At 28.7% G+C, this 24,025-nt stretch overlaps 1 protein-coding gene across 1 annotated transcript in view; it reads right to left on the bottom strand.

Moving 5' to 3' along the window:
* Positions 1-24,025, bottom strand: part of LOC142323865 (protein HID1) — a 75,360-nt gene that overhangs the window by 32,912 nt on the left and 18,423 nt on the right. The window contains exons 5-11 of the mRNA XM_075364163.1: positions 21,643-21,811; positions 19,955-20,184; positions 17,538-17,735; positions 11,123-11,213; positions 10,801-10,926; positions 8,983-9,087; positions 5,011-5,175 (exon numbers count right to left, since the gene is read on the bottom strand). Coding sequence (XP_075220278.1) covers positions 5,011-5,175; positions 8,983-9,087; positions 10,801-10,926; positions 11,123-11,213; positions 17,538-17,735; positions 19,955-20,184; positions 21,643-21,811 — 1,084 coding nt within the window. The remainder of the gene's footprint in view (positions 1-5,010; positions 5,176-8,982; positions 9,088-10,800; positions 10,927-11,122; positions 11,214-17,537; positions 17,736-19,954; positions 20,185-21,642; positions 21,812-24,025) is intronic.

The raw sequence follows: 24,025 nt of genomic DNA, 5'->3' as shown, positions 1-24,025 counted from the left end.
CATTTCCTAGGAAGCACTGTATGTCTCTCAGCAATTTAAATTTGCGACCTAAGGCCGCATAGCATTTGCAGTCCACAAGGATGTGGTGCACAGTCAAGCAACAGCCACATCAGATGCACAGTGGTCCACTCTCTGCTGATATCAGGTGTACGTAAGTAGGTCTGGTACGTTCTATTCATAATCGACAAAGGACCACTTTCAGTCAGTGAATTTTCCTGTATGAAGAGTCCCATGGTAACACCGTGTCTTTTATGTGTCAGAGTTTATTATCCGCTGTACCAGTCCAGTCATCTTGCCACTTTCTTCGAAGAGTATGTTTAATGGAATTAATGAAATCGGTAGCTTTGTAACTCGAGTGGAGAAAGACGGTCGGCTATATGCATCTTTAGCAGCGAAATCCACATGTCCGTTACCCAGGACTCCCACATGGCTAGGGATCCAGTAGAAATTCACCTGTTATAACAATTTAATTCAGCGATTGAATTATGAATTTCAGTGATAATAGGATGTCTGGAATACAAATCCTCTAAAGCTTGGACAACACTATACGAATCGCCACAGAAAAGAATGTGACGATATTTTGATTTAATGATATTCAAGGCCATTTTGATGCATACAGTTCAGCATTATAAACACTTGTAATACCAGGTAGACCAAACACATAAATTCTGTCATTTAAAACAAAAACGCATCCAACAGTATCATTCTGCTTTGACTGTGTCGTATGCCCTCCTGATGTCAAAGAAAATAGTGACGAGTTGCTGGCAGAACAGAAAAACACTTTAGATAGGCGTTTCCAGTGATACCAAATGATCAATGGAAGATCGTCCACACAAAAATACACTATTCTAGAGATATCAGAGTGTGCTTCTCTACATACCATGTAAGCCTTCAGTTCGCAATCTTCTCCATTACTTTGCACAAAATGTTCATCAAGGAGATAGGCTGGTAGTCTGAGAAGCATGCTTTGTCTCTACCAGGTTAAAGGACTGGCACAACACAACTGCTTCTGACCAGATGGGTGGGAAGACTTGTACGGAGAACAAACCATTATATATATGCAGTAGGTGTTGAAGGGCTGAATTGGGAAGGTTTGAAAGAATACTAAGACAGATGCTATGAGGTCCAGGGGGGGGTGCCACGTGAGTTTTTTAAAGCATGTGATAACTCATTGTATGTAAAAAGGAGCATTTAATTCACTGACCAAATCACCAATTTTTAATGGTGCTATTTCCATTCGTATCTTACATCTCTGAAATTCATTAGTATATGATGAATTTAGGGACACTGTACGAAAACAACTGGCTAGATTAGTTGCAACTGCAAAAGATGATATAAGGAGTTCTACTTCATGAATAGGGACGAGGGTAGACTGTAAGATCCACAAATTACACACAGTTTTTTCCCCACAGCAGATGTGGGGGTAATGTGTGCAATGGTGTCTACTTAACTCCTCCATGACTTTCTCCTAGCTTCTATGAATATGTGATAACATTCTGCTCTAGCTCTACAATATATGTTTAATAAAAGTTCATTAGGGTTTTATAAAAGTTTATTTCAGTTAAATTTACGCAGTGCCATCATTTCTTAATCGTATTTTGGCAATCATCATTCCACCAGGGAATGAGGAATGCCTTGGATTTTCTGATGTTTGTAGAATGAATCTACTAGAATTCCCTAGTACCGGGGAGGTAAAAGAGGAAAGTCAATGTAGGGCATCAGCACTACTGTCATACTATAATGTGAAGGCTTTGTGGCAACTGTTCCAATTTGCTCTTTCAACAATCCATCTTTGTGGACTTTTGTTCACGCTGCGGTCAGAACCAAAAGCAATGATAATTGGTTTATGTTTGCTGCCATCTAAGTCATCACAAGCAGACCAATTAATATGAGGGAGGAAACTTGGTGAGCATAAGAAGAAGTCAATGATGGATAAAGTACCAGTTGATGATGACATAAACATGCATGATCCGTCATTCAGTAGACAGAGGTCCAAGTCCTGTCTCACTCTATTTATGATATTTCCTCGAGGGGAACAAATTGTTGAGCCCTATGAAACATGGTATGCATTAAAGTCTCCTACTATTAATAATGGAGATGGTATCTAGACTAGCAGATTTTGTCTATCTTGTAGATCAAAGTCGGAGTTTGGCGATAGGTATAGATTGCAGATGTGTAATTTGAATGGGACAGAGATCTCTATGGCAACTGTAGGGATGTGGGTAGGTAGTGGTATCCTTGTAGCTGATACACCATCCTGCACGAAGATAGCAACCCCACTACTTTCTCTACTATCAACGGGACAGTTGCATCTCTCACAGAAACAGTCCCTGAGAGTTACTGCATCTTGTTGTAGAAGGTGCAATTCCTGGAAGCAGATTAGTAAAGGTTCTTGTATATGTATCAATACCTTAACATCTTCAATACAGGAATGAAGGCCTCAAACGTCCACTGGATAATATTCAGAGATGATGGTAATATATATAGATATAGAATTACAGATATATAAAAATTATTTATAGGTGATTCTGATTTTCTGTTGTAAATAACACTGTGTGTAGATTATTTGTCAAATATTATGTGGTTTTCTTTCTTGAGTTTGTAATGTTTATGAAATGCTTTGCTTCTTCAGCACTTCATCCCCTACCATATCCTCGAGGAGACCTTGAGATGGTGGTGGGAATTTGGAAGCCTAGGAAACCGTTGATTTTTTGATAGATCTCTTTAAAGGGATCTTGGTAGTTTGCTGCATAGGTGGTGCAGTGGGGATTTTATTTGGGGGTGTAGCAATTGGCTTTCGGTAAACCACTGTTGGTCTTTCCACTAATAATACCTTTTTTCTTGCCTGTACTATTACTTAGCTCTGAAATAGTTGCTGTGAGCGTGGCAACATGATCAGACAAAATCTGAATGAGCTGTTTTAATTCACTGCAGGTTCTACAATGTTTATTACCTGCATTTGCAGGGGCTTGGTATGATGTAGCGGCAACAAAAGAAACATCTGGTTTCACTAGGTTCCAGGAGTTCAATCTCTTTTTGTGCTCCTGGAAACGACAGTTTCTGCTCAGTACAAATTTTGAGAATTGCTTTTTCTTCTTTAAAAGTTGTACAATTTCTTGAGCAAGCAAAATGTGATCCTCCACAGTTAATACATATTTCTTCCTCCTGACAGTCAGTATCTTTGTGGCCTTCTTTTGCACAAATGTGCAATCTAGCACATATTGCAGTGTTTGGGCAAGAAGTTGTAGTATGGCCATACCTTTGACACTAGAAACATCGCCATGAGTTAGGGATGAATGGTCATATTCTAACCGACAGGTATTCTACTTTAATTTTCTCCAGTGGTGTGCGAAGGATGAATATTAAAATAAGGAAGAGAGTAGGTTCTTCAATTCCACTCTGATGTTCCATTATTATCTTTACCTCTATGACACTTTGGGGATAAAGCTCTTTGGCAATTTCCATAATGTCAATCTCAAGAAGATCCCAGCAAAAAATTACTCCTAGGCTAGTATAAGGTTTTATGACATATTGCACTTATACTGTCCATATTAGTTAGATGTAGGAGCGATCGGCTCTGCTCGTCACTGAAAGTCTTTATTAGTATTGATCAGTCTCTCAGTTTTCTTATGTTCTTAGGGGAGCTGCTTGAACCAATTACTACCTTATTGATCAGGAAAGGTGAGACCTTATGATTATTCCATAGAACTACAAATCTGACATTTGCACATTGCAGGTGTGTGTGATTTGTCACCATTTAAATTATTATTTACTTTGGGACAGTTATCATCAACAGACAAAGCTGATCAAGGTCTTTTCACAAGACTAATATTGGTGGTATTTCAGATGGACCACCAACCATCATGGGGTTTATCTGTGGAATACTAATTTTGGTTTCATGAGAATAGGGAAATATAGGACCACCTCTGCAGTGCCCATGCATACAGAGGATAGAGTTAAATATAACTGAGTTCGCCCAGGTGCCCAGAGGACATCATTCAAGACTTACTATGTAGAGCCATCCACCCATCGGCACGATAGTTTCCACCTTGGGTTACAGTTGTGTTTCATACGGTGTCACAACACCACCAAGTGTAAATGTAATAAGAAACAGTGTAGGATGTTGTTGTGTAATTATATATATCGTAATTAGTGTAGTGTATGTGTATAATGTAAAGTGTTCTGCAGCTCTGTGTATACTGGGATCAAAAACTGAAGAGGCTAGGCCTGTGGTGACACCAACCCCCAAAGTCTTAAAGAATAAGACTCCCCATTGGGAAACCGAGTATAAGTATAAAAAGAGATAGTGTAAGATGTTGTTGTGTAGTGTTCTTGGTGTAGTGTATGTGTATAGTATGAAGTTTTTTACAGCTCTGTGTCTAGTGGTAAGAAAAGCTGCAGAGGCTAGGACCATGGGGATGCCAATTCCCAAAAGAATAACGAATAACACTCCCCGTTGGGGTAAAATAATCCTATAAAATGTTTCACATGTTATGAGAAAGATAACAGTTAACAAGTTAAACTGATACACAACCTAACAGTTATGTGAACATTTTTGATTATAGGAACAATCTTGTTTATACTAGTAACAATTTTAATTTATTTTATTTGTCTAATAGCTAATATAAGAAAAAATAAATATTTAAATCATCTGCAATTAAGAACAAATTAAAATTTATTTACATTAGTATATAAAACTGAATTCTGGGTAAGATGGTAGACTATATCCTTTATAAACATCAGGTTTCACAGCACTTGAAATAGTATCCTGGAATTTGAAATAAAATTGAAATGTCTTGACCAAAACCACATTTAATAATGTTTAACTCAATTAAGCAATAATACTAAATAATATACGAACAGTAATAAATGTAATTAAAGAATGTGGTTTGGTTTCAGTGCGTGCTGATGGCATTTGACCGCTGTCATAAGCAGTCAGCACCACTTAAAAACTATACAAGGAAAAACTAAATATGTTTTGCAATACATATATAATAAATGTTAACTTACCATCAAACTGATATTGTATAATATTATTAAATATTTCAAGTAAGAAAAATACTAAATGATGATTTGTTGGTGATGAAAAAAGAAACCAAGGTGTGCTGAATGCTTCAAGAAGATGTAATAATTTTGTACTCGCTACCATTGATAGTGTTTTCAAATATGGAGACACTGAAATAAAAAAAAATTAATTTTAACTTGCACTACATTTTGAAAAATTCATGATAAATTTATTAATTTATTTTTATCAATTTTTATAATAGGAAATATTAAATTCTTCATTAAATCAATTAATTTTTAGCTGCATTATAATGTTTTTATACAGAGAACAATGATTTGAAAAATTGTTGTTATTTCTGAAATTTCTGTTTACACTATTAAGAAAACAAACATTTCATTATAGAAATTTGTTGAACTAGTTTGTTTTTGAAGCTACAATGTAGCACACTACAGATTGTAAAGTAATATGAATGTGTATAAATATTTACTCTGCAATATGATGAAAATCCCTTAAATATCTGAAAATCATGCAACTTATGGTTGCATTTATTTATATATTATCTTTAACCCATTATTGCTATGACTGCATTGATATATAAAGAAAATTATTTCTGATATTCCATGGCTTCGTAAAAGTGTAATTATGTCATTGAAACTTTAACAGTGTACATTACAACTATTGCTGGAATTTATTTCATTTAACATACTAAATTATTCAGAATGAATAAAAGGAATCTCTCTCTAGTTTTAAAATACATGCTACAATGGCACTAATTATAATTCATTTTGAACTAGAGAGAGGGCAGCGAAAAACTTAACTTATTGGAGTGTTGAAATTTGTTTTTAAGTTTTATTGAGTCTTATGTTTCTCAGATGTGTTATGAAAAACCTAAACACCGAAAATATAAAATAAAAAAAATTAATTTGATAATATTTCTTTTCATCAACCACAACTTAGGGGTAAATTCAATACCCAAATTTTTTTAAATTTTCATTCTTAAAGCAGTCAAAACGTTTTTTGTCAAAATATTTATTTAAAAATTCTTACATTATTAAACAAAAATATCCAAGTTTTCTTTGAGATATAATTCATCAAGAATATATAAACGTAATTCATTAATAGCTATTAGTTATCCAGAGAAATAGAAAAAGGAAACTGTACGCTATGGAACTTTTTAATATGATCTATACAATGTATAATTATGATATAAACTGAATAAAGTAATTATTTATTTTATTAAAATCGTTCATTTGCACTTGCTCTATTTCAACCAGTATTTCGATCTTCATTCTTTTGAAGCAGTCTTTCTACGCCACTCGGTAAATACTTTTTGTTATTTACATCTGAATTTTATTTTATATTTGTAGTATAAATTTGAAAAAAATAAAGTTGAATTTCCAGTGATAAATTTCAAATAACGCTTTTATATATATATATATTTATTTATTTATTTTTATAAAATCAATTCTTTTATGAATCATACTCCTCTATACTATATACAAATATATTTATTTTATTAGATCAACCAAAGTACAGAATAAAGTAGGATGACTTACCTTATTCACTATATATACAGGAGCGCTTTCACAATTTACTTGCATCATCAGCTGCATTATATATTCATTTCAAATTACATTATAAACTTCATAAGATATAAAAACATATCGTGCATTTATTTATTTTATTTAAAATTTGAAACCTTTAATCTTTTTATTTTAAACTTTTCTTCAGTTAAATTAAAAATTAAAACAAAATTTAAAAAATGAAAAACTAATAAAATTAAAATTAAGTTGTAAAAATTTTTACATATATAAAAATATGACGTTAAGGCATAAAATCAAATAAAAAATATTTTTAAGTAAAGCAATTACGCATATTGTCCATTTAACTGAACTTACTTTATTATACTGATTGAAATATATTAAATTACACATCACATAGATGGTGGTACCCATCTACTGCAGCTTTCAAAATACTGTCATCCTCATATTCTGTCTGAAGGTTGATCATACTAAATTTATTTTTATATTTATATACATAGTATCTTTCTAAAATGTCTAATCCTTTATTTTTTGTATTCATATTATATTTTTTAATTTCCAGTATTTTTAAATTTGTCCTAATATCATATATTGTATGTTTATTCTTAATCAGATGATCAAATACATCAGAGAAACCCAGATTACCTTTTTTATAATGTCTAAAATGTGGCAAGAATCTAGGCTTAAATGATCTAGTGGCTTTCCTATATAAATATGGTCACAATCATTACATTAAATTTTATAAATACCACTCAAATTATATAAATCAGATGAATGATTGTTTAATACTTATTAGGTGTTTTATTATGAGGTTATTTGCCTGGTACGTGGGTTTAAATTTACTATTATCATAAAACTTTGTAATATGTTCAACTATTTTATCAGTATATACATATTTTAAATGTACATTGTCAACCTTTTGTGTGCTTTATTATATATATTATCTACTAAACAATTATCATAACCATTATATAAGGCAATTTGTTTATAATACCTATTTCTTGGTTTAATTTACTTTTATTTTCATTATACTTTATATAATTAATTGCTCTATTTACCATGTTTGTGTAAGTACTAATTTTGGGTGACCACAGGTGATTTGAAGATTTATGTATAGTGGTTTTGTTAGATGAGGGTTTCCTACATACTGAAGTTATATATTGATTATTTTCATTATTAATTTCAATATTAACATCTAAATAATTTATTTTTTTCTTACTATCACTTTCAAAAGTAAATTTCAATCCAGTATAATAGGAATTTAATTTGTTCAAAATGATTAAACATTCGTTACATATAACTAGTGGAAATTTTGTAAAAATAAATTATTATAAATAATAAAGAATTTTATTAGTAAAATCTGATTTGTATTAATCAGGAAGTTTGATTAAACACTACTATTCAGTGTAGGAAAAAGACAGGGTCTATGAATTTTCAAATAAAAACTTTGAATAACACGTATTTAAAGAACAATTTAGATTATTCGGAGTAACAGTACAAGGTGAAAAGATAAAGATGCTACGATTTGCTGATGATAAAGTAATTCTAGCTGAGAGTAAAAAGGATTTAGAAGAAACAATGAACGGCATAGATGAAGTCCTACGCAAGAACTATCACATGAAAATAAACAAGAACTAAACAAAAGTAATGAAATGTAGTAGAAATAACAAAGATGGACCACTGAATGTGAAAATAGGAGGAGAAAAGATTATGGAGGTAGAAGAATTCTGTTATTTGGGAAGTAGAATTACTAAAGATGGACGAAGCAGGAGCGATATAAAATGCTGAATAGCACAAGCTAAACGAGCCTTCAGTAAGAAATATAATTTGTTTACATCAAAAATTAATTTAAATGTCAGGAAAAGATTTTTGAAAGTGTATGTTTGGAGTGTCGCTTTATATGGAAGTGAAACTTGGACGATCGGAGTATCTGAGAAGAAAAGATTAGAAGCTTTTGAAATGTGGTGCTATAGGAGAATGTTAAAAATCAGATGGGTGGATAAAGTGACAAATGAAGAGGTATTGCGGCAAATAGATGAAGAAAGAAGCATTTGGAAAAATATAGTTAAAAGAAGAGACAAGACTTATAGGCCACATACTAAGGCATCCTGGAATAGTCGCTTTAATATTGGAAGGACAGGTAGAAGGGAAAAATTGTGTAGGCAGGCCACGTTTGGAATATGTAAAACAAATTGTTAGGGATGTAGGGTGTAGAGGGTATACTGAAATGAAACGACTAGCACTAGATAGGGAATCTTGGAGAGCTGCATCAAACCAGTCAAATGACTGAAGACAAAAAAAAAAAAACACGTATTTGAACTGATGTGTTTTTAAAAAGGGGAGAAGAAAAGTTAAAAGTCATTTGGTATGGATGACATACCTTTGTTTAGAAACAAACGTACAACTTATAAAGAAAACTAAAACTGAAATACATACCATTAACAAGAATAGTTAAAAGGCAATCAAATAATGGCTGTAAACGCTGATGTCCAGTTGTTATTATTTTATGGAAGACTGTAATTAGAAGATCAGCATGTGTACCTGAAAAAATTTACAATGATATAAATAATAATAATATATTACCTCCAAACAAATTTAAATGATTAATTTTTATAAAAGTTGAATCTATCTTCCTAAACATCATGTTTTGAAAACCACTCTATTTTTTCAATAAAAAGTAGTCATTAATTTCAGTATCTAATTCCTGGTATAAATGGAATTAATATTTTTACATTATATATTAAGAAAAAAATATGTAAACTGGGTTTACGGATGAAGCTAGTTTATTTTGCATAAAAATTATGATAGATTATTAGATATGATAGGTTTACCTGGTAAATTTCTAAACTTAAGTAAAACTGTTTTTGCTTTTCTTACCACTTTACCAGTTTGAATACACCACCTCAATATTTCTTTCATCCTTCAAAATATTTCTGGAACACTTCATTTGGGACAGTTCACAGCTAGCAAATTTTTCTCTATTGAGTCAATTAACTTAAAATTTGGGTTTTATCATACCAAAATAAAATCCAAATCCAGAACACACAAAAAACCCATAGTGTTTTCAAATAAGAAGACACTGAAATAAAGAAATATTTAATTTTAACACACACTACATTATGTAGTGCATGTTAAAATTTTGGGTTCTGCACAGGCAAATAAGGAGTTTATGGAATTTGTTGGCTAAGGTTTTACCAAAAATTGGTAAGTTAATAGCAAAGATGGGCACGCTGTCAGTAAGAAGCATCCATTGATCTAACTCTCGCACAATGGGCCTTTTTTTCTGATAGCCTCACAAATACATTTGATTATTTTAAGATAGTATTCCTTGGTTTTGCCTTAAGTGAGAAAATTATGGCGAACAATCCAATCCTGAATCCAAAAACACTGTCAGTCAGCATGGATTTAATGTTTGACCAAACTTGAATCACTTTTTCCAGTTACAATTTTTTAAATTGTGGTGATTGAGGTTTTGTTTCAAATAATCATTTCCATAAACTCATGTTTAATTTCCGATGATTTTTAAAAAAATAATCTTTCATCCTCATTAGATGAATTCCTAAGCTCAACAATCAAAAGGAAAGGTAAAAATTTGGCTACAATGCAGGCTCATGCCCAAATTTTATGTGAGAATTTCATGACTAGTAGTTATTGGAATGATTAATTTTTCAGCTACACAGTCAAAAATGAAGGTTGTAATGAATGATTTCTCTAACTTTAGCAACAATTTAATCAGGTTTGCTTGTTTATGGTCAACCTGAACAAGGAACATCATTAGTTGATGTTAGTATGGACATCTTCAAACAAAAAATTTTCTACAGATTGTAAATTTGAGTGTGGGTTAAAACCACGTTCCCAAATGCTATTTTTACATTTCAAATGTCTCCATAAAGGACTTTCCCAATCTAACAAAATTTCATACAAATTCTTTGTGCATGAAAATCACCCATTTTAAATGCAATAATAATAATCACCCAGTACATGTAGCACTTTTTGATATAAACAGACATAGAATAATGACTAAGCAAAATATTGCACTAGATCTTTTGTTAGACTATTTCAGAATGTTGTCACTAGCTCTAAGCATGATATGAAATCTATTAGCAATGCTATTTAGTGTGCTGATTAAAAGGTTTCAGAACTTACCAGACAAACACAGTAAGTTGTTATTCTAAATACAAATTTTATTGAAATAACAAAAATACTGAGATGAAAGCAAATATATATTAAAAAAATAAATTAATAAATACAAACCAGTAAACACAGGAATATCCATCGGAATAGTAGCTGTGTAAGGTTTATTAAGTCTAACACCAAAATTACGTTCACCACTTAAAAGAAGTAAAATAAACACTCCTATGTGCATCAGACCTACACGTGCTGAAAAAAAAAGTTTTAAATTAACCATTTAAAAAAAAAGGTCTTCTTGACAAAAATTCTGAATGATGTATGTTATGTAGATGAGGGAACAAAATATGCCATTATTTAAAAAAAGATACAATAAATAAAATATGAAATATTTGAATATTTTAATAAAAATAGATTCAATTAAATAATCAAATAAAATGTTGCTTACATTGATCTGCTCTTGAGTCATTTAAATGGTATAAAATTGGTACCAAAATTTCCAAGACATCACTACTTTTTAATACATAATAAAGGAATTTCTGTAACAAAAAAAGAAATGTAAATTATTTATATTTATTATAATTATTTAATATATATATATATATATATGTATAATTGTATTTTTTATAATCAAAAGCCAACTTGAACAACCCAAGTACAGAATTACAAAGTAAATGAAATAACACTAATCTTATTTTTCTTTTCTTTATTCCAATAGCACTTTCGCAGGATCCCACATCAACAGTTGTATATAAATTATATAAAATTACATATGAAAACATAATTAATTTTAAAAAATTAAAAGATTAAAATTACTGTCATATATAGAAAACATGAAATCAATTAAATAAAATAATTACATGTATCTAAATATGACGTCAATTAAGAATTAAAATTAACTTTAAAAATAAAATAATTATAAGATTTATACCATATAACCTGGCCAACCAATGTTACATTATTAACTGGATTTGAAATTATTTATATACATTCTGAACATATCTTTTTTTATCTAAAGAACGTGCTGCCATCAGTTGCTGCTTTTATAATAGTGTCATCTTCATACTCTGTCAGAAAGTTGATCAAGTTGGAAATTCTTTTGTACTTATATATATAAAATCTCTCCAAAATGTCCACACTTTTACTATTATTATTTAAATTAAATTTCTTGATTTCCTCTATTTCCAAATTTGTCTGAATATCAGATACAGAATGTTTGTTATTAATAAGGTGGTCAGCAACATTAGATAAACCCAATTGACCACTTTTATAATGTTTAATGTGTTCTAAAAATCTAGTTTTAAAAGACATATTAGTTTTACCTATATATATATATATATATATATATAGGTAAAACTAAAAGTAAAATAAATGTGTGTATATAAATATATATATATTATATACACATTTATTTTATAAATTCCACATGAATTATGTAAGTCAGTATGATTGTTATTTTTTAAATATTTTATTATATGATTGCTTGTCTTGTATGCCAGTTTAAATTTACTTTTATCATAAATATTAGTTTTATTTTCAATTACATTATCAATGTATAAATATTTTAAATATACATTGTCAGTTTTTTGTGCATCATTTACAGGTTAAGAGTTGTATTACTAATTTTTTGAAATATGTTTTTTGTATATATTATCAGTTAAAGAAACATTATAACCATTACGTTTAGCAATTTGATTTATAATATCTATTTGTTTGTTTAATTTACTTTTATCTTTATTACATTGTGTGTATTAATAACTACACATATGTATGTATGTACTAATTTTGTTCACACAAATTAGTTACAAATCATCCATGGTCACCCATGGATGATTTGAAATTCTATGTATATGGTTTTATTGGTTGTGGGTTTCCTATATGCTGACATTATAAATTGATTATTTTTCTTAATTTTGATACTAACATCTAGAAAATTTATTTCTCTATTTATGCCAATTTCAAAAGTAAATTTCAAACTATTATAATATGAATTAATTTTATACAAAATTATTAAATGGCAAGAAAAGAAAAATAAGGTAAATGTAATTTCATTTACTTTACAATTTTGTACTTGGGTTTTTGTAAATTGGTTGGTAAGTGGTTCTGTAAGTTGGTTTTTGATTTAAAAAAATACTATATATTGGCACAGAGAATATGGGGCTTATGAGTATTGACTTCAGAAAAATCAATATTTATATTTTTATTAAAACACTGAATAAAGGCTTTCTGAATTAAAAAGAAAAAAATTATGATGCAAATGTCATTTAATTTCATCTCAAAATTCACATGGAATAAGACATCAATTCCAGCTAAAAATCAAGTGAAACAACTTCATTCCATTTTTCAGTGCCACTTTGTTTTTCTAATGAAAAAATACAATAAAATTTGTGATGGTTTAGTCCATGACATTGGTAGCAAAAATAAATAAAACTACTTTTTAAAAAATTCAAACTAAATGCTTTTTTTTTAATTTAACACTTTAAGCGCCAGACCTATGAAGCAAGTTTTTACCTCCAGCCCAACTATATATTTAGGAGTTGTCTCTGCATTCATGTATGTATCAATTTGATACACATGGTCTGTACAGAAATATCACTATGTATCAAAATTATACACATGACACTGAAAGTGTTATGTCATAGCAGTTAATGAAGGTAGCTGGAAAAACAACAGAAAGTGTTATGCTTTATCTATGTACATAAACAACAGGAGGCAGAATTATTTTCACTGCTATTACAAAGAATTGAAATGAAATAACAGCTTAAAACTTGAACATTAAGAAAATTATTATTTTAGTAAAATATATCTATATAATCAGAAGATTAATAAATTATGAATATATGCAGTGGTGGTTATACATTTAATTTCACCATGCTGATAACAAACTGCATCCAACCTACTGCATCAATAACCTAAAATATACTTTATATATTCTCTTGAATGGCCGAAATAAAAAAAAAAATCTTGGACTGCGATAGTGTACAATTGAGCTGACTTCAAGCATATGTTTAACAGAGGCAAAGGCTAATAATAAAATGGTGGGGGTTTGAGAGTAAGTTCTTCACCAAGAACTAAAAGAATAAAGAAACACTTCCTCTTTTTAAAACACACTTGATTTTCAATTACATAATATAAAAAAAATGTTTTTATTACAAAATAATTATTTAACACAGTTTAAACACAAACAGAAATAAAAAAAAATAAAGAACTTTACCTTGTTATTAGACTTCTTACAATATTTAATAGTTTTCACATTATTAAATGTGATTCCTTAACAGTTTATTTCCTTCTGATTATTCACTAGTAAAAGATATACGTACTTAATGAAAAGTACCAAAGAAAATGTTATTCTAACATTAAAAATTATTTTTAAATAATTTTTTAAAAATAATTGCTAGATTATAAAATTCTAATGAATTAATTATGACATATCTTTTTGTAAAAATATTTTTAAAGATTATGTAAATATTTTGATGTTGGCATATTAAACATAATGGAATTACTGATATTTAATAAATTTTGATGAATTCAAAAAGAAGTTTCAGCATAAGTACAGCATTACTCATATGGGCGTCTAAGGTTATTCATAACATTACCTTGTTGTGTTTGTGTAAGGTTCATATTATTCAAGTCTATAATTCATATAAACAAGGGAATAATAAGAATATTTTAGGATTAACATATAAAAGAAAGTATTAAAGGATTTATTTTATTTAAATAGCATTTTATAATGTGGATAAAATTATTTTCAACTTTTTAAAAAAAAATTGTTTATTTGATGTTCTTATGTAAACCCAATTGAAAAAAAAGGTAAATAAATAAAATATTTTCTGAAGAAAATAAATAATTGTTTAAAATGATGATTACATTAACTCTCTATATGATCTTTTATGAATCCATTTTAAAATTTGAATTTTACTTTAAAATAAGTATAACGTTTTTCAAAATTTATGATGTTAAATTCTTAAACATAATCTTGAATATGCTACAATCCATAGTCCAAAATACAAGGCACAGTTCAAAAGTAAGGGTCGATCAAAATAAAATGATAACAGTTGAAAAATGAAAAATTTATTAACGGTTTTAAATACTTACATATTTACTTTATTTTTCTACAAAATCACCATTTCATTCCAAACACTTTTCAATATCATACAAAGCTTCTGATACTGTGAAATAAGCTTCTTCAAATCCACAGCATAAAATTCTACTGCCTGGGATTATAGCCATTTTTGTACCAAGATTATCAACTCTTCACTTTTCTTACATCATTGAGACACAAGCCAGTTTTTGAGGTGTAGGAAGAGATGGTAGTCATTGGATGTGAGATCAGGACTGTAATGATCAAAAATCTCCCATCTGAATTTTTTAAATGTTTCTGTTGTGCATGCAGCCATGTGTGGAAATGTCATACGTGGAAAAGAATTCCTGATCTCAGCATTTCCAGTTGTCAGTTTTGAATGGCACAACATAGTTTAGAAAGTGTTTCACAATAAATTTCTGATGTGAAGGATGTTTCAGGTTCAATGAAATCAATCAAAAGTACATTCTTTTGGTACCATAATACAGTTGTCATGATTTTCCTTCAAGACTAGGCTTGTTTAAATTTTTCCGTTTAGGTGAACCAGAATGACACCACTGTATTTTCTACTGTATGAAGTGGTTTTTAAAGTATTAATATGAAGTGTTTAAATTAATATTATTCATATACAACACACAATGATGTAGAAAATTCAGTTGTATTTAATTAATTTCAAAATTGGTCAAAAGATATTTTAGATACCTAGGCATGTTATTAACAAATGCAAAAAAACATTAATAAGGAAATTTCATATGGGCCAAAATAATATGAAGTGAACAGAAAATTTAGAAATTATTATATTTATTAAATATTTTGTTTGTTATAATGAAGGTTTATTTTCATATGAAACTATAACTACTATAAATTAGTCATTTTTGATAGCATTGTCCTTAATACTTTTTTTATATATTTTTATTTGACTATGTACCTTTAAAATTTAAACTAACATTGGCCTACTGTCATCATTAGCACTAGTCTAAATCAACTAATTTTTACTTTTTACATCAATGTACACTTAACCCACTGCAGTAGAAATTTTATAGCTGATAGCTATTTTTTTTGCTTAATATTTTGTGATTGCCTTCTGCACATATTTAATAAGCAATTCTTTGTAAAAAAATGCATTAATTATTATTATTTTCCCCAAATGAATGTATTTTCAAATTTATAACAGAAAAGACACCAAAAAGGACTAACATAATTTTAAACAAGCTTGCTGAAATGATAACTAATATTTTGAAAAATTTATTGCAGGGAGGTGTTTAGGTGGTAATAGGTGGTAATTACACAAAAGGCTAATTTAGGAGGAAATCTCCCTTTTGTAAGGGAATATAATTTCTGTATTGGAAGATGTTGGATATAACTGTGGTAGTGAAACCTATTTACTACTGGCAATAATAAAAACTAGACATTGGCCACATGTCTTCTGAACTACCAAAATTCATTAATCAAGAATCAATAAAATTCTTCAAAAGTGTAACTTCTCTCTCAAATCTAATTGACAACTAACCCTTTAAACCTTGATGTCAAGAAATATAAAGGAAACCTGCACTTATTGTTATTGCAAAGTGTGTTATGAAAAAAACACCTAATATCTCTTTATTTTTGTAATCTGACAAGATCCATGTTAGGTAATTTAAGTAATTGTAATGAATTCAAGCAAATGAATGTATATGATGAATTAGTGAGAAAAAAATTTTTAATTGAAAGAGGAAAACATCTGAAAAATAACATACCAAAGATGTAACAGAATATTAATATTATGAAAAACGGTTTAAAATTTGAAAGTAGTGGAAAAACTTAATTATGAAAGATTATTTAATAAAGTAAATAAATAAATGTTATGGAGTGATCAGTAAAGTAGACCCCACAGTTGTTTTAATATTACGATATTAGTATTCAAATAATTCCTTTGTAATTCAACATGATAGTAATGGCCTAGCTACTGTTTAAAACAGTTACAAGGTCCGGTTAAAAATTAAGGGTCAATGAGTTATAAATATAGATTGGTCTTTGCAAGACAGAGTATTAAAATGAATGTGGTAATAACCTGTAGAACAGATTTACTGCAATGATGTTGTGAATTTAAGGAAGGCCATTCAAATGTTCATGATGAATAGAGAAGTAGCAGACCTAGTGTCCAGACTGATGATCTTGTCGAACATGTGAATGCAAAAGTGAGAAAATAGTAGCTTTACGATTAGCAATCTTTCTCTAGAATTTTCAGAAGTTTCAAAAGCAACATTGTTGAGTATCGTGATTGACACTCTAGGCTATCATAAACTGTGTGTACGATAAGTGCTGAAAATGTTGAAAAGTGCTTACAAAGCTCACAGAATGACATCAGCACGAGTTTTTTTTTGACTGCTTTAACCACAAGGGAGACGAATCTTTTTTCCATATTGTCACTGGTGATAAAACTGATTACGTACGTCAATGTTGAGACGAAACAATACAGAAACTGATTTTATTTATTCTATTATTTTCACAAATCTGTAGACCTATTACTTTAAGTAGTAATTATTTTTATGTATAACTGTATTATTTATTTTTATACATACTATAATAAGTTTTGCATTATTTTATACTGCTCTGATAAAGGTTTTCACACACTTTTCCTTTATACACACAGGTGAATGAAAGGAGTTACATTTGTTATCCATGATGTAGCACACTAATTCATTCCTGAATAATTTATTGCATAATTAAATGATTTTAATTAAATATTTATTTAAATATCAAAGTACCATTAAAAAAAAAATCAAATTATATATTAACAAACCTTATTATAATCACACATTTTCCAAAAAAATACTAGTAATTCTTGATGAAACTGTACTTTTTTAGTTGAATTAGGTAGATAAGTCTGCGTTAGAGGGTTATTTAAAAGTCTAGTAAAACCTCTTAATACAAATGAAAAATCTTCATCTCTATGTATTCTTGATAAATAATTTATGAATAAATTATCAGGTGTACTCATCTGTAAAAAACACAACAAAAAAAAATTGGTCATAATTCATCAAAAAATATACCAATTAACAAATGAAGTAACATGATGGGTTCTCCTATTCTTTAAAATGAAAAAAATATAAATAATATTGTAAATAAAATAGGAACATTACTTGGCTTTGCTTGAAATATTGATGTTATCTGCTTTAACTTCAGACAGCTATCAAGTAGAGTTACCTCAGAGTCCATGGTACAAGGGGAGGGACTGATTTGGATAACATCATGCATGATTACCTAAACTTCCACAAGCATTATGTCCAGCTGGCTTGGCTGTAAAATTATAGCAAACCAAATTTTAACCAATCTTTTAGATTCAATCCCTTGGATTAAGTCTGTGTTTTAAAACTGTGGTATTCCAACTTTCTCTTACATACTGTTAAGTTTTAGAGCGAGTATGGACTGCATTTTGAAATGATGGTTGAGATGATGAAATAAGCTAAAACATATTCTTCTTAAATAATTAAATTTAATCTGTCTCATTAGACATTTTTTGAATATCGAGAAATACAAGTCACATTAGACTGATGAATAAATGACACATGTCAGAATAATACCATTGAACATTATCAATAAAAACTATAGCCACATTAGACTTTAAACTACTAAATAAACTAGTCACATTAGACTATGAATGAAATGTTACATTAAAGAAATCATGACCACACTGAGCGGGATCTGGCTCTCAAATGATCGTATGAGTTTATTAACATGCCGGTGAATGCTAGCAGCCACTAGATCGCAGCACCAGACGGCTCGACGTGGAACGGAACCTGTGCATTACTGCTTAATTGATTCTAAATAAAATTTTTTTTAAATTATGCTAATATTTAAAAATTGAAAAAGTACACAAAAATTTTACCAAAAGCAGCTTAAAAATTCTATCCAAAATTACGTAAATAACACTAAAGGTTTAATGTTATCAAACATTTTTTAATAAAATTCATTCTAAATACAAAACCATAAGAAAACCACCAAAAATTTGATTACAGTCCTTTCTTTATTAAAAGACAACTAATTAAAAATACTATTAATTTAAAACACAATTAAATGATAAAACAGTATTACCATATTAATACTTATTAATTTTCAAATAATACTATTACCTGAACATAAATTAAAATTGAATATTACATTTTTAAAGGATAAGAAATCAGAATCTTTACAATTGGTATTGCTTCTACATCAGTAAAATTTTACCTCAAAAAAATATTTATCACACAGTGTTAAATAGTCTTGGGCAACAGTAAACTGTGTTCTTCACAGAATAATGGTTCCAAACACGTATAACAGTTTGTGTGCTATTATAACTAACCGAGAATGTATGCAAAATGTTGTTTTATAGTTATTTTTTGCTTCAATGGTTACATTTATAATATGTATATTTAATTATGTTACCAAATTACTGTCTAATGCTTAATTGCAGCTACCTCACTGTTATTTTTTTTATGAAAGGTGAATTTCATGGCATATAAAAATTGCTGGTCCTGAACAGGATTTACACCCAGAATCTTCTGGATGAAAGGCAGAAAATGCTGTCAGTCAGAGTGGTTGGTATATTCTGTTTAAAATTGTTTAAATTTAAGAGGAGAAAGCTTTACCCACAGGCATTTGGGCAACTAATTTTTATTTTTATAAACAGAAACGATATCTTGGGATATGACATACTAGGAACCATATCTTTGTAAGTCCCAATAAAGAAGTGATTAGAGCCAGGAAGTGACTGTCAAAATTCCTATACTAACTGTTCAACAAGCAGCTATAAAAGTTTATTACAAAACAGAAATTTATAAAAATCAATTAAATCATATGAATAAATTCTTTTCAATGGAAAAAATTTTTTATTTAATTATACTTTTGCTCCTTTTCATTAGAAAAAAGATATTTCATACCTACAAAGATAGAATTTGTTACCTATTCCTAACAATAAAAATAAATTTCATACAATATTATAATAGTGATTTAAAAAAAAAAATCTTTAAATTTCTAGTTTTCTAGGACCAGGTTTATGATGACCTACAAGAGAAAGTATTAACCAGTTCTTGGTTACATCACTTAAGTTAAATATGGTACGGTACAGTTTCCATTTTTTTTGAAATCTATGTGTGTATATATATATATATAATCACTTGTTATTAACAACTGAAGCCACACAAAAAAAGTTTTATTTAATATAATACAGATGATACAAACCTCTTCACCTTGGCTTGTATCATGGTCTAGCGTGACAATTAATATTTGTAATGAAACATCAACTAATGGCTCAGTTGAATCAGCAAATAAAAGGTGATTGTATGGTACGCCCAAACCAACTGGATCATAAGCACATACAGTATTTAACAATGAAGTGAACATAGGTAATGCGTGACGATTCTCTGCTGATGTTAAATATTGTATCCACTTATTAGGTGCTGTGTGTAGATCTAAAAAAAAGAGAAGAAATAATTTACATCAATTATAATATCGTTAATCGAAGAGAAAATATAATTTTCTAATTATATGATTAAAGTGCCAAACTGTATGAATTTTATTTTTTAAGACAATTATCTAATATAGTGTAAAGGATCAGTATAACGGATCAGGGTAACTGGATTTAATCCAATAAACAAGAAAGAACAAAATAATAATGAAAAGAAAAATTCAGAAGGAACTAAAAGGGATCCTTTTCCTCAGAGTAACAGGTCCACTTAACAATCTGATCTTTATAATAAAAACAATGACACCTCCAAAAGGTGTTGTTCGGCCAGAAGGGTTACCAGACCGGAATAAGAATTTATAGAAAGATGTAAGGGTGCAAACAATGAAAATTATTATGCTTCAACAATTAAAGGGACGAGGTGGGTACTTGTTCTGCAGGCCAGGGGATATAAATACAGCCAGGAACTAGCAGAGAGAATTGGTGATTCTGCAAGGCCGTGATTAGTGGAGTAGTGATAACAAGTAGTTTTGCAAGCCTGAGTTCAACACAGTTGCGGTGATGGTGATATCAGTAAGCATGTGGTAAAAAAAGAGTAAGTATTTCAGTGTGAATAGTGGATGAATGCAGGCAGTTGTCCAGTGAGTGTTAGTGGTAAAAAGTAATAAAAGTGACAGTATTCCACTCATCCATAAAGTGTATGGTAGTTCTATTCTAAGCAGTAAAAATAATAATACTTGCAAAAAGTGAATTGTATGAACTTTAGACTGTTTTATTGTTCTCTAGTTAGTGCAATATTGGTTTCTACCAGTCATTTTAATGTTTATATGAAATTGGACTGTATTAAGGTTTTTATAATTTAACTATCAAACAAATCTTGTCCTTTTTATTAGAATTACTATTCTGTATGTTATATATACATATTGTCATTATTATTATTATTATTATTATTATTATTATTACTATTACTTTTATTGTAATTATTTTTATTATTTATTTTGTTTATATGTCTCTAGAGTAATAAATTGCATTTAGAAGAAATTTTTAGTTTGTAAGTATCTCAATATCCTGGTCGAACTTCAAGCACACAACAATATTAATAAAAAAAAAAAAAAAATAGAGATAAATAATTTTCTATTATTAGCAATATCAACACCAATTATGAAAGTTAACTGATTAATGATTTCTTTACTCTGTGAAAATCCAATACAAATTGGAAAGCAAAAACAAAATTGTTTTGTTGATTCTCACAAGATTTATTTAAAAAAAAATAAATTGTGTGAGTGTGTGTGTGTGTGCATGCACCCACATGTACTCTGTCCGTTATAACTGAGGAAAGTACAGTGTATTGAAACAGCTGTCACTTTGTACATAAATTTTGTGAAAATCAAAAAAATATATATATCTTATTTCCATATTCCAATTTGTAATTATAAAAGTAAACAATAATTCAATAAAATCTTACCAACTGGAGGCTGATACATTGTTTCACTGAAACAAGTTAATAATAACTTCAAAAGTTCTGTTCTAGCAGAATCATGTCCAGGATATCGTGGTGGTGAATGTGCAAATCCAACACCAGCTTCCCATATATATTCACAGCTGTCAATAGCTTGTAAGTCTTCTGCTTTATCCTAAAAATGAAACCAGAACTATATATATGTATATACATCAAAGACAAAAGTATAAGAACCTTTACCACCAAGAGTACAGAATTTAATAATGTTTCTTACCTTATGCTTATTATATTTTAATAGCACTTTCAAGGTTTTCCTCATCATCAGTTAAACTTTGTTTTTCTCAAATAACACATTAAATTACACCATATAAAAATATGTAGTCAAAATATTAAAAATATAAAATTAAAAATTTTTTTATCGTACGCCCACACGTACAGTACTCTACTGAGTACAGTAAAAATTTTTTAATTTTTTAATTCTATATTTTTAATATTTTGACTACTTATTTTTATATGATGTAATTTTAACGTTTGAATTAAATGTGTGATTTGAGAAATAAAAGTTTAACTGATGATGAGGGAAACCTCGAAAGCGCTATTAAAAAATAATAAGCATAAGGTAAGAAGCATTACTAAATTCTATACTCTAGTTGGTAAACGGCTTTTGTACTTTTGTCTTTGAGATATTAGTACAAAGGGGGATATGGACAAATACAATAACAGAAGAATTGTTTTTTCTAATATATATATATATATATTTAACTAGTTTTACAATCATTTTAAAGGGAAAATTTTCTTCATTAAAATCTACTTTTAGGAGAAGTTAATAAAAAAGAAATGTAAATAGAGTAAGCATTCATAAATTTGGGTTAATTAAAAATTGACAATAATTCATAATACTAAGCAGTTTTTTACAAAATTAAATAAATTTTGCACAGAAAATAAATAATTTTACAGTAACAACTAATAATACTGCAAAATCACTGTATCATAACTGTGTACACAGCAGGAGTTTGGAGTGAAATTCAAATTATGCCTTCTAAATGTTATCAATAAATTTTAGTACATTAAAGGAACAGAAATTTATTGTGAAGAAATCAAAGATAAAGATAACCTGAGATCAGAGCTACAACATTGGTGGCTGTAATCTAGTTTACCATACTCTAAAAGAAGTGTGCCAAGAAAAGCATATTAAAGGAAGAATACAGAATAGGCTTAGCTGAATACAAGACCTTATTTTAAAACAAAATCAACAGCTTTTTAGAAACTGGTGTTAGTTCAGGAACAGGCAGGCATTTCTACAATAAAACAAGCAGATGTAGGAGAGCATGGTAATATCATTTTCAATATCATGAACAAATAATAAATTCTGTAAATTTTTTAAAGGTAAAATATGTTAATCTCTTTTTGTTAATTTTTTCATTTATGTGTAAAGTCATTTTGAGGCGAAGATACTGAACAATAACCAATTAGTTAATTTTGAATATTTTCCCCAAATTACTTAATTAATGAGAATTTACAATTTTGTAATTAATATATGTACATTATACTCATCTCACGACTATAATTTTATATTACATTAAAAAAAGTATTAATAAAAAAATTAAATAAAACAAAGAAAGGCTTTTATAAAAAAAAAACAAAATTAAATTAAAACTAACTAATAAAACTTTACTAAATCAAATGGATTCAAATAAGACCCACGGTTATTTTGTATACAAAAAGACAAAAAAATTATGTAAGCATGTTTTACTGCAATATAAAATAATGTAATAAGTCACATTTTACTTATTATTCTGAAAAGAAAAATGATAAACATAAATGTAAATAAAAAAAGAAGTAGAAGGTTTGTTTTATAAATAAAAAAGATTTTATTTAAAGAAGGCAATTTTTATATTCAAGAAGTTTAAATTACCTTAACAGATCTTATAAAGCTTTACTTATTCAATAACTATCAATTTAAAAAAAGATATAGCTAACTATTTCATTTTAGCTATTTTTAAAGGACATTTTAAACTTTGGGTAACAAAATAATCTAATTTGAAAGAATTTACTATTTCCAAAAAATGTGACATCCACTGAAAAAAATCTTTTGTTATTTATTGCATCTGCTTTGGTCAAGGCAATTTTGCTATCTATATTCAACTTTCTATGATGTCAGTAAGTGTCCATAATTATATGGACAGTTGCCAGAGGAAATGATACATATACATAAGGTAAGGTAAACTTATATTAAGGTTGATGAATTTTCTACCTAAATTAATAAACAGTAAAAGTGTTTTATTTATTTTTTCCTTTAATAAAAGATAAAAGTTTTTTTATTAAGGAAGAATTATTTTCATATATTTAATTAATCTCTAGTTCCTTGCCTTCATAGAAATGTCAATTT

Source organism: Lycorma delicatula, chromosome 4, assembly GCF_047948215.1.
Source record: "Lycorma delicatula isolate Av1 chromosome 4, ASM4794821v1, whole genome shotgun sequence".
Classification (NCBI taxonomy): Eukaryota; Metazoa; Arthropoda; class Insecta; order Hemiptera; family Fulgoridae; genus Lycorma; species Lycorma delicatula.
This window is presented reverse-complemented; position numbering and strand designations above follow the sequence as displayed.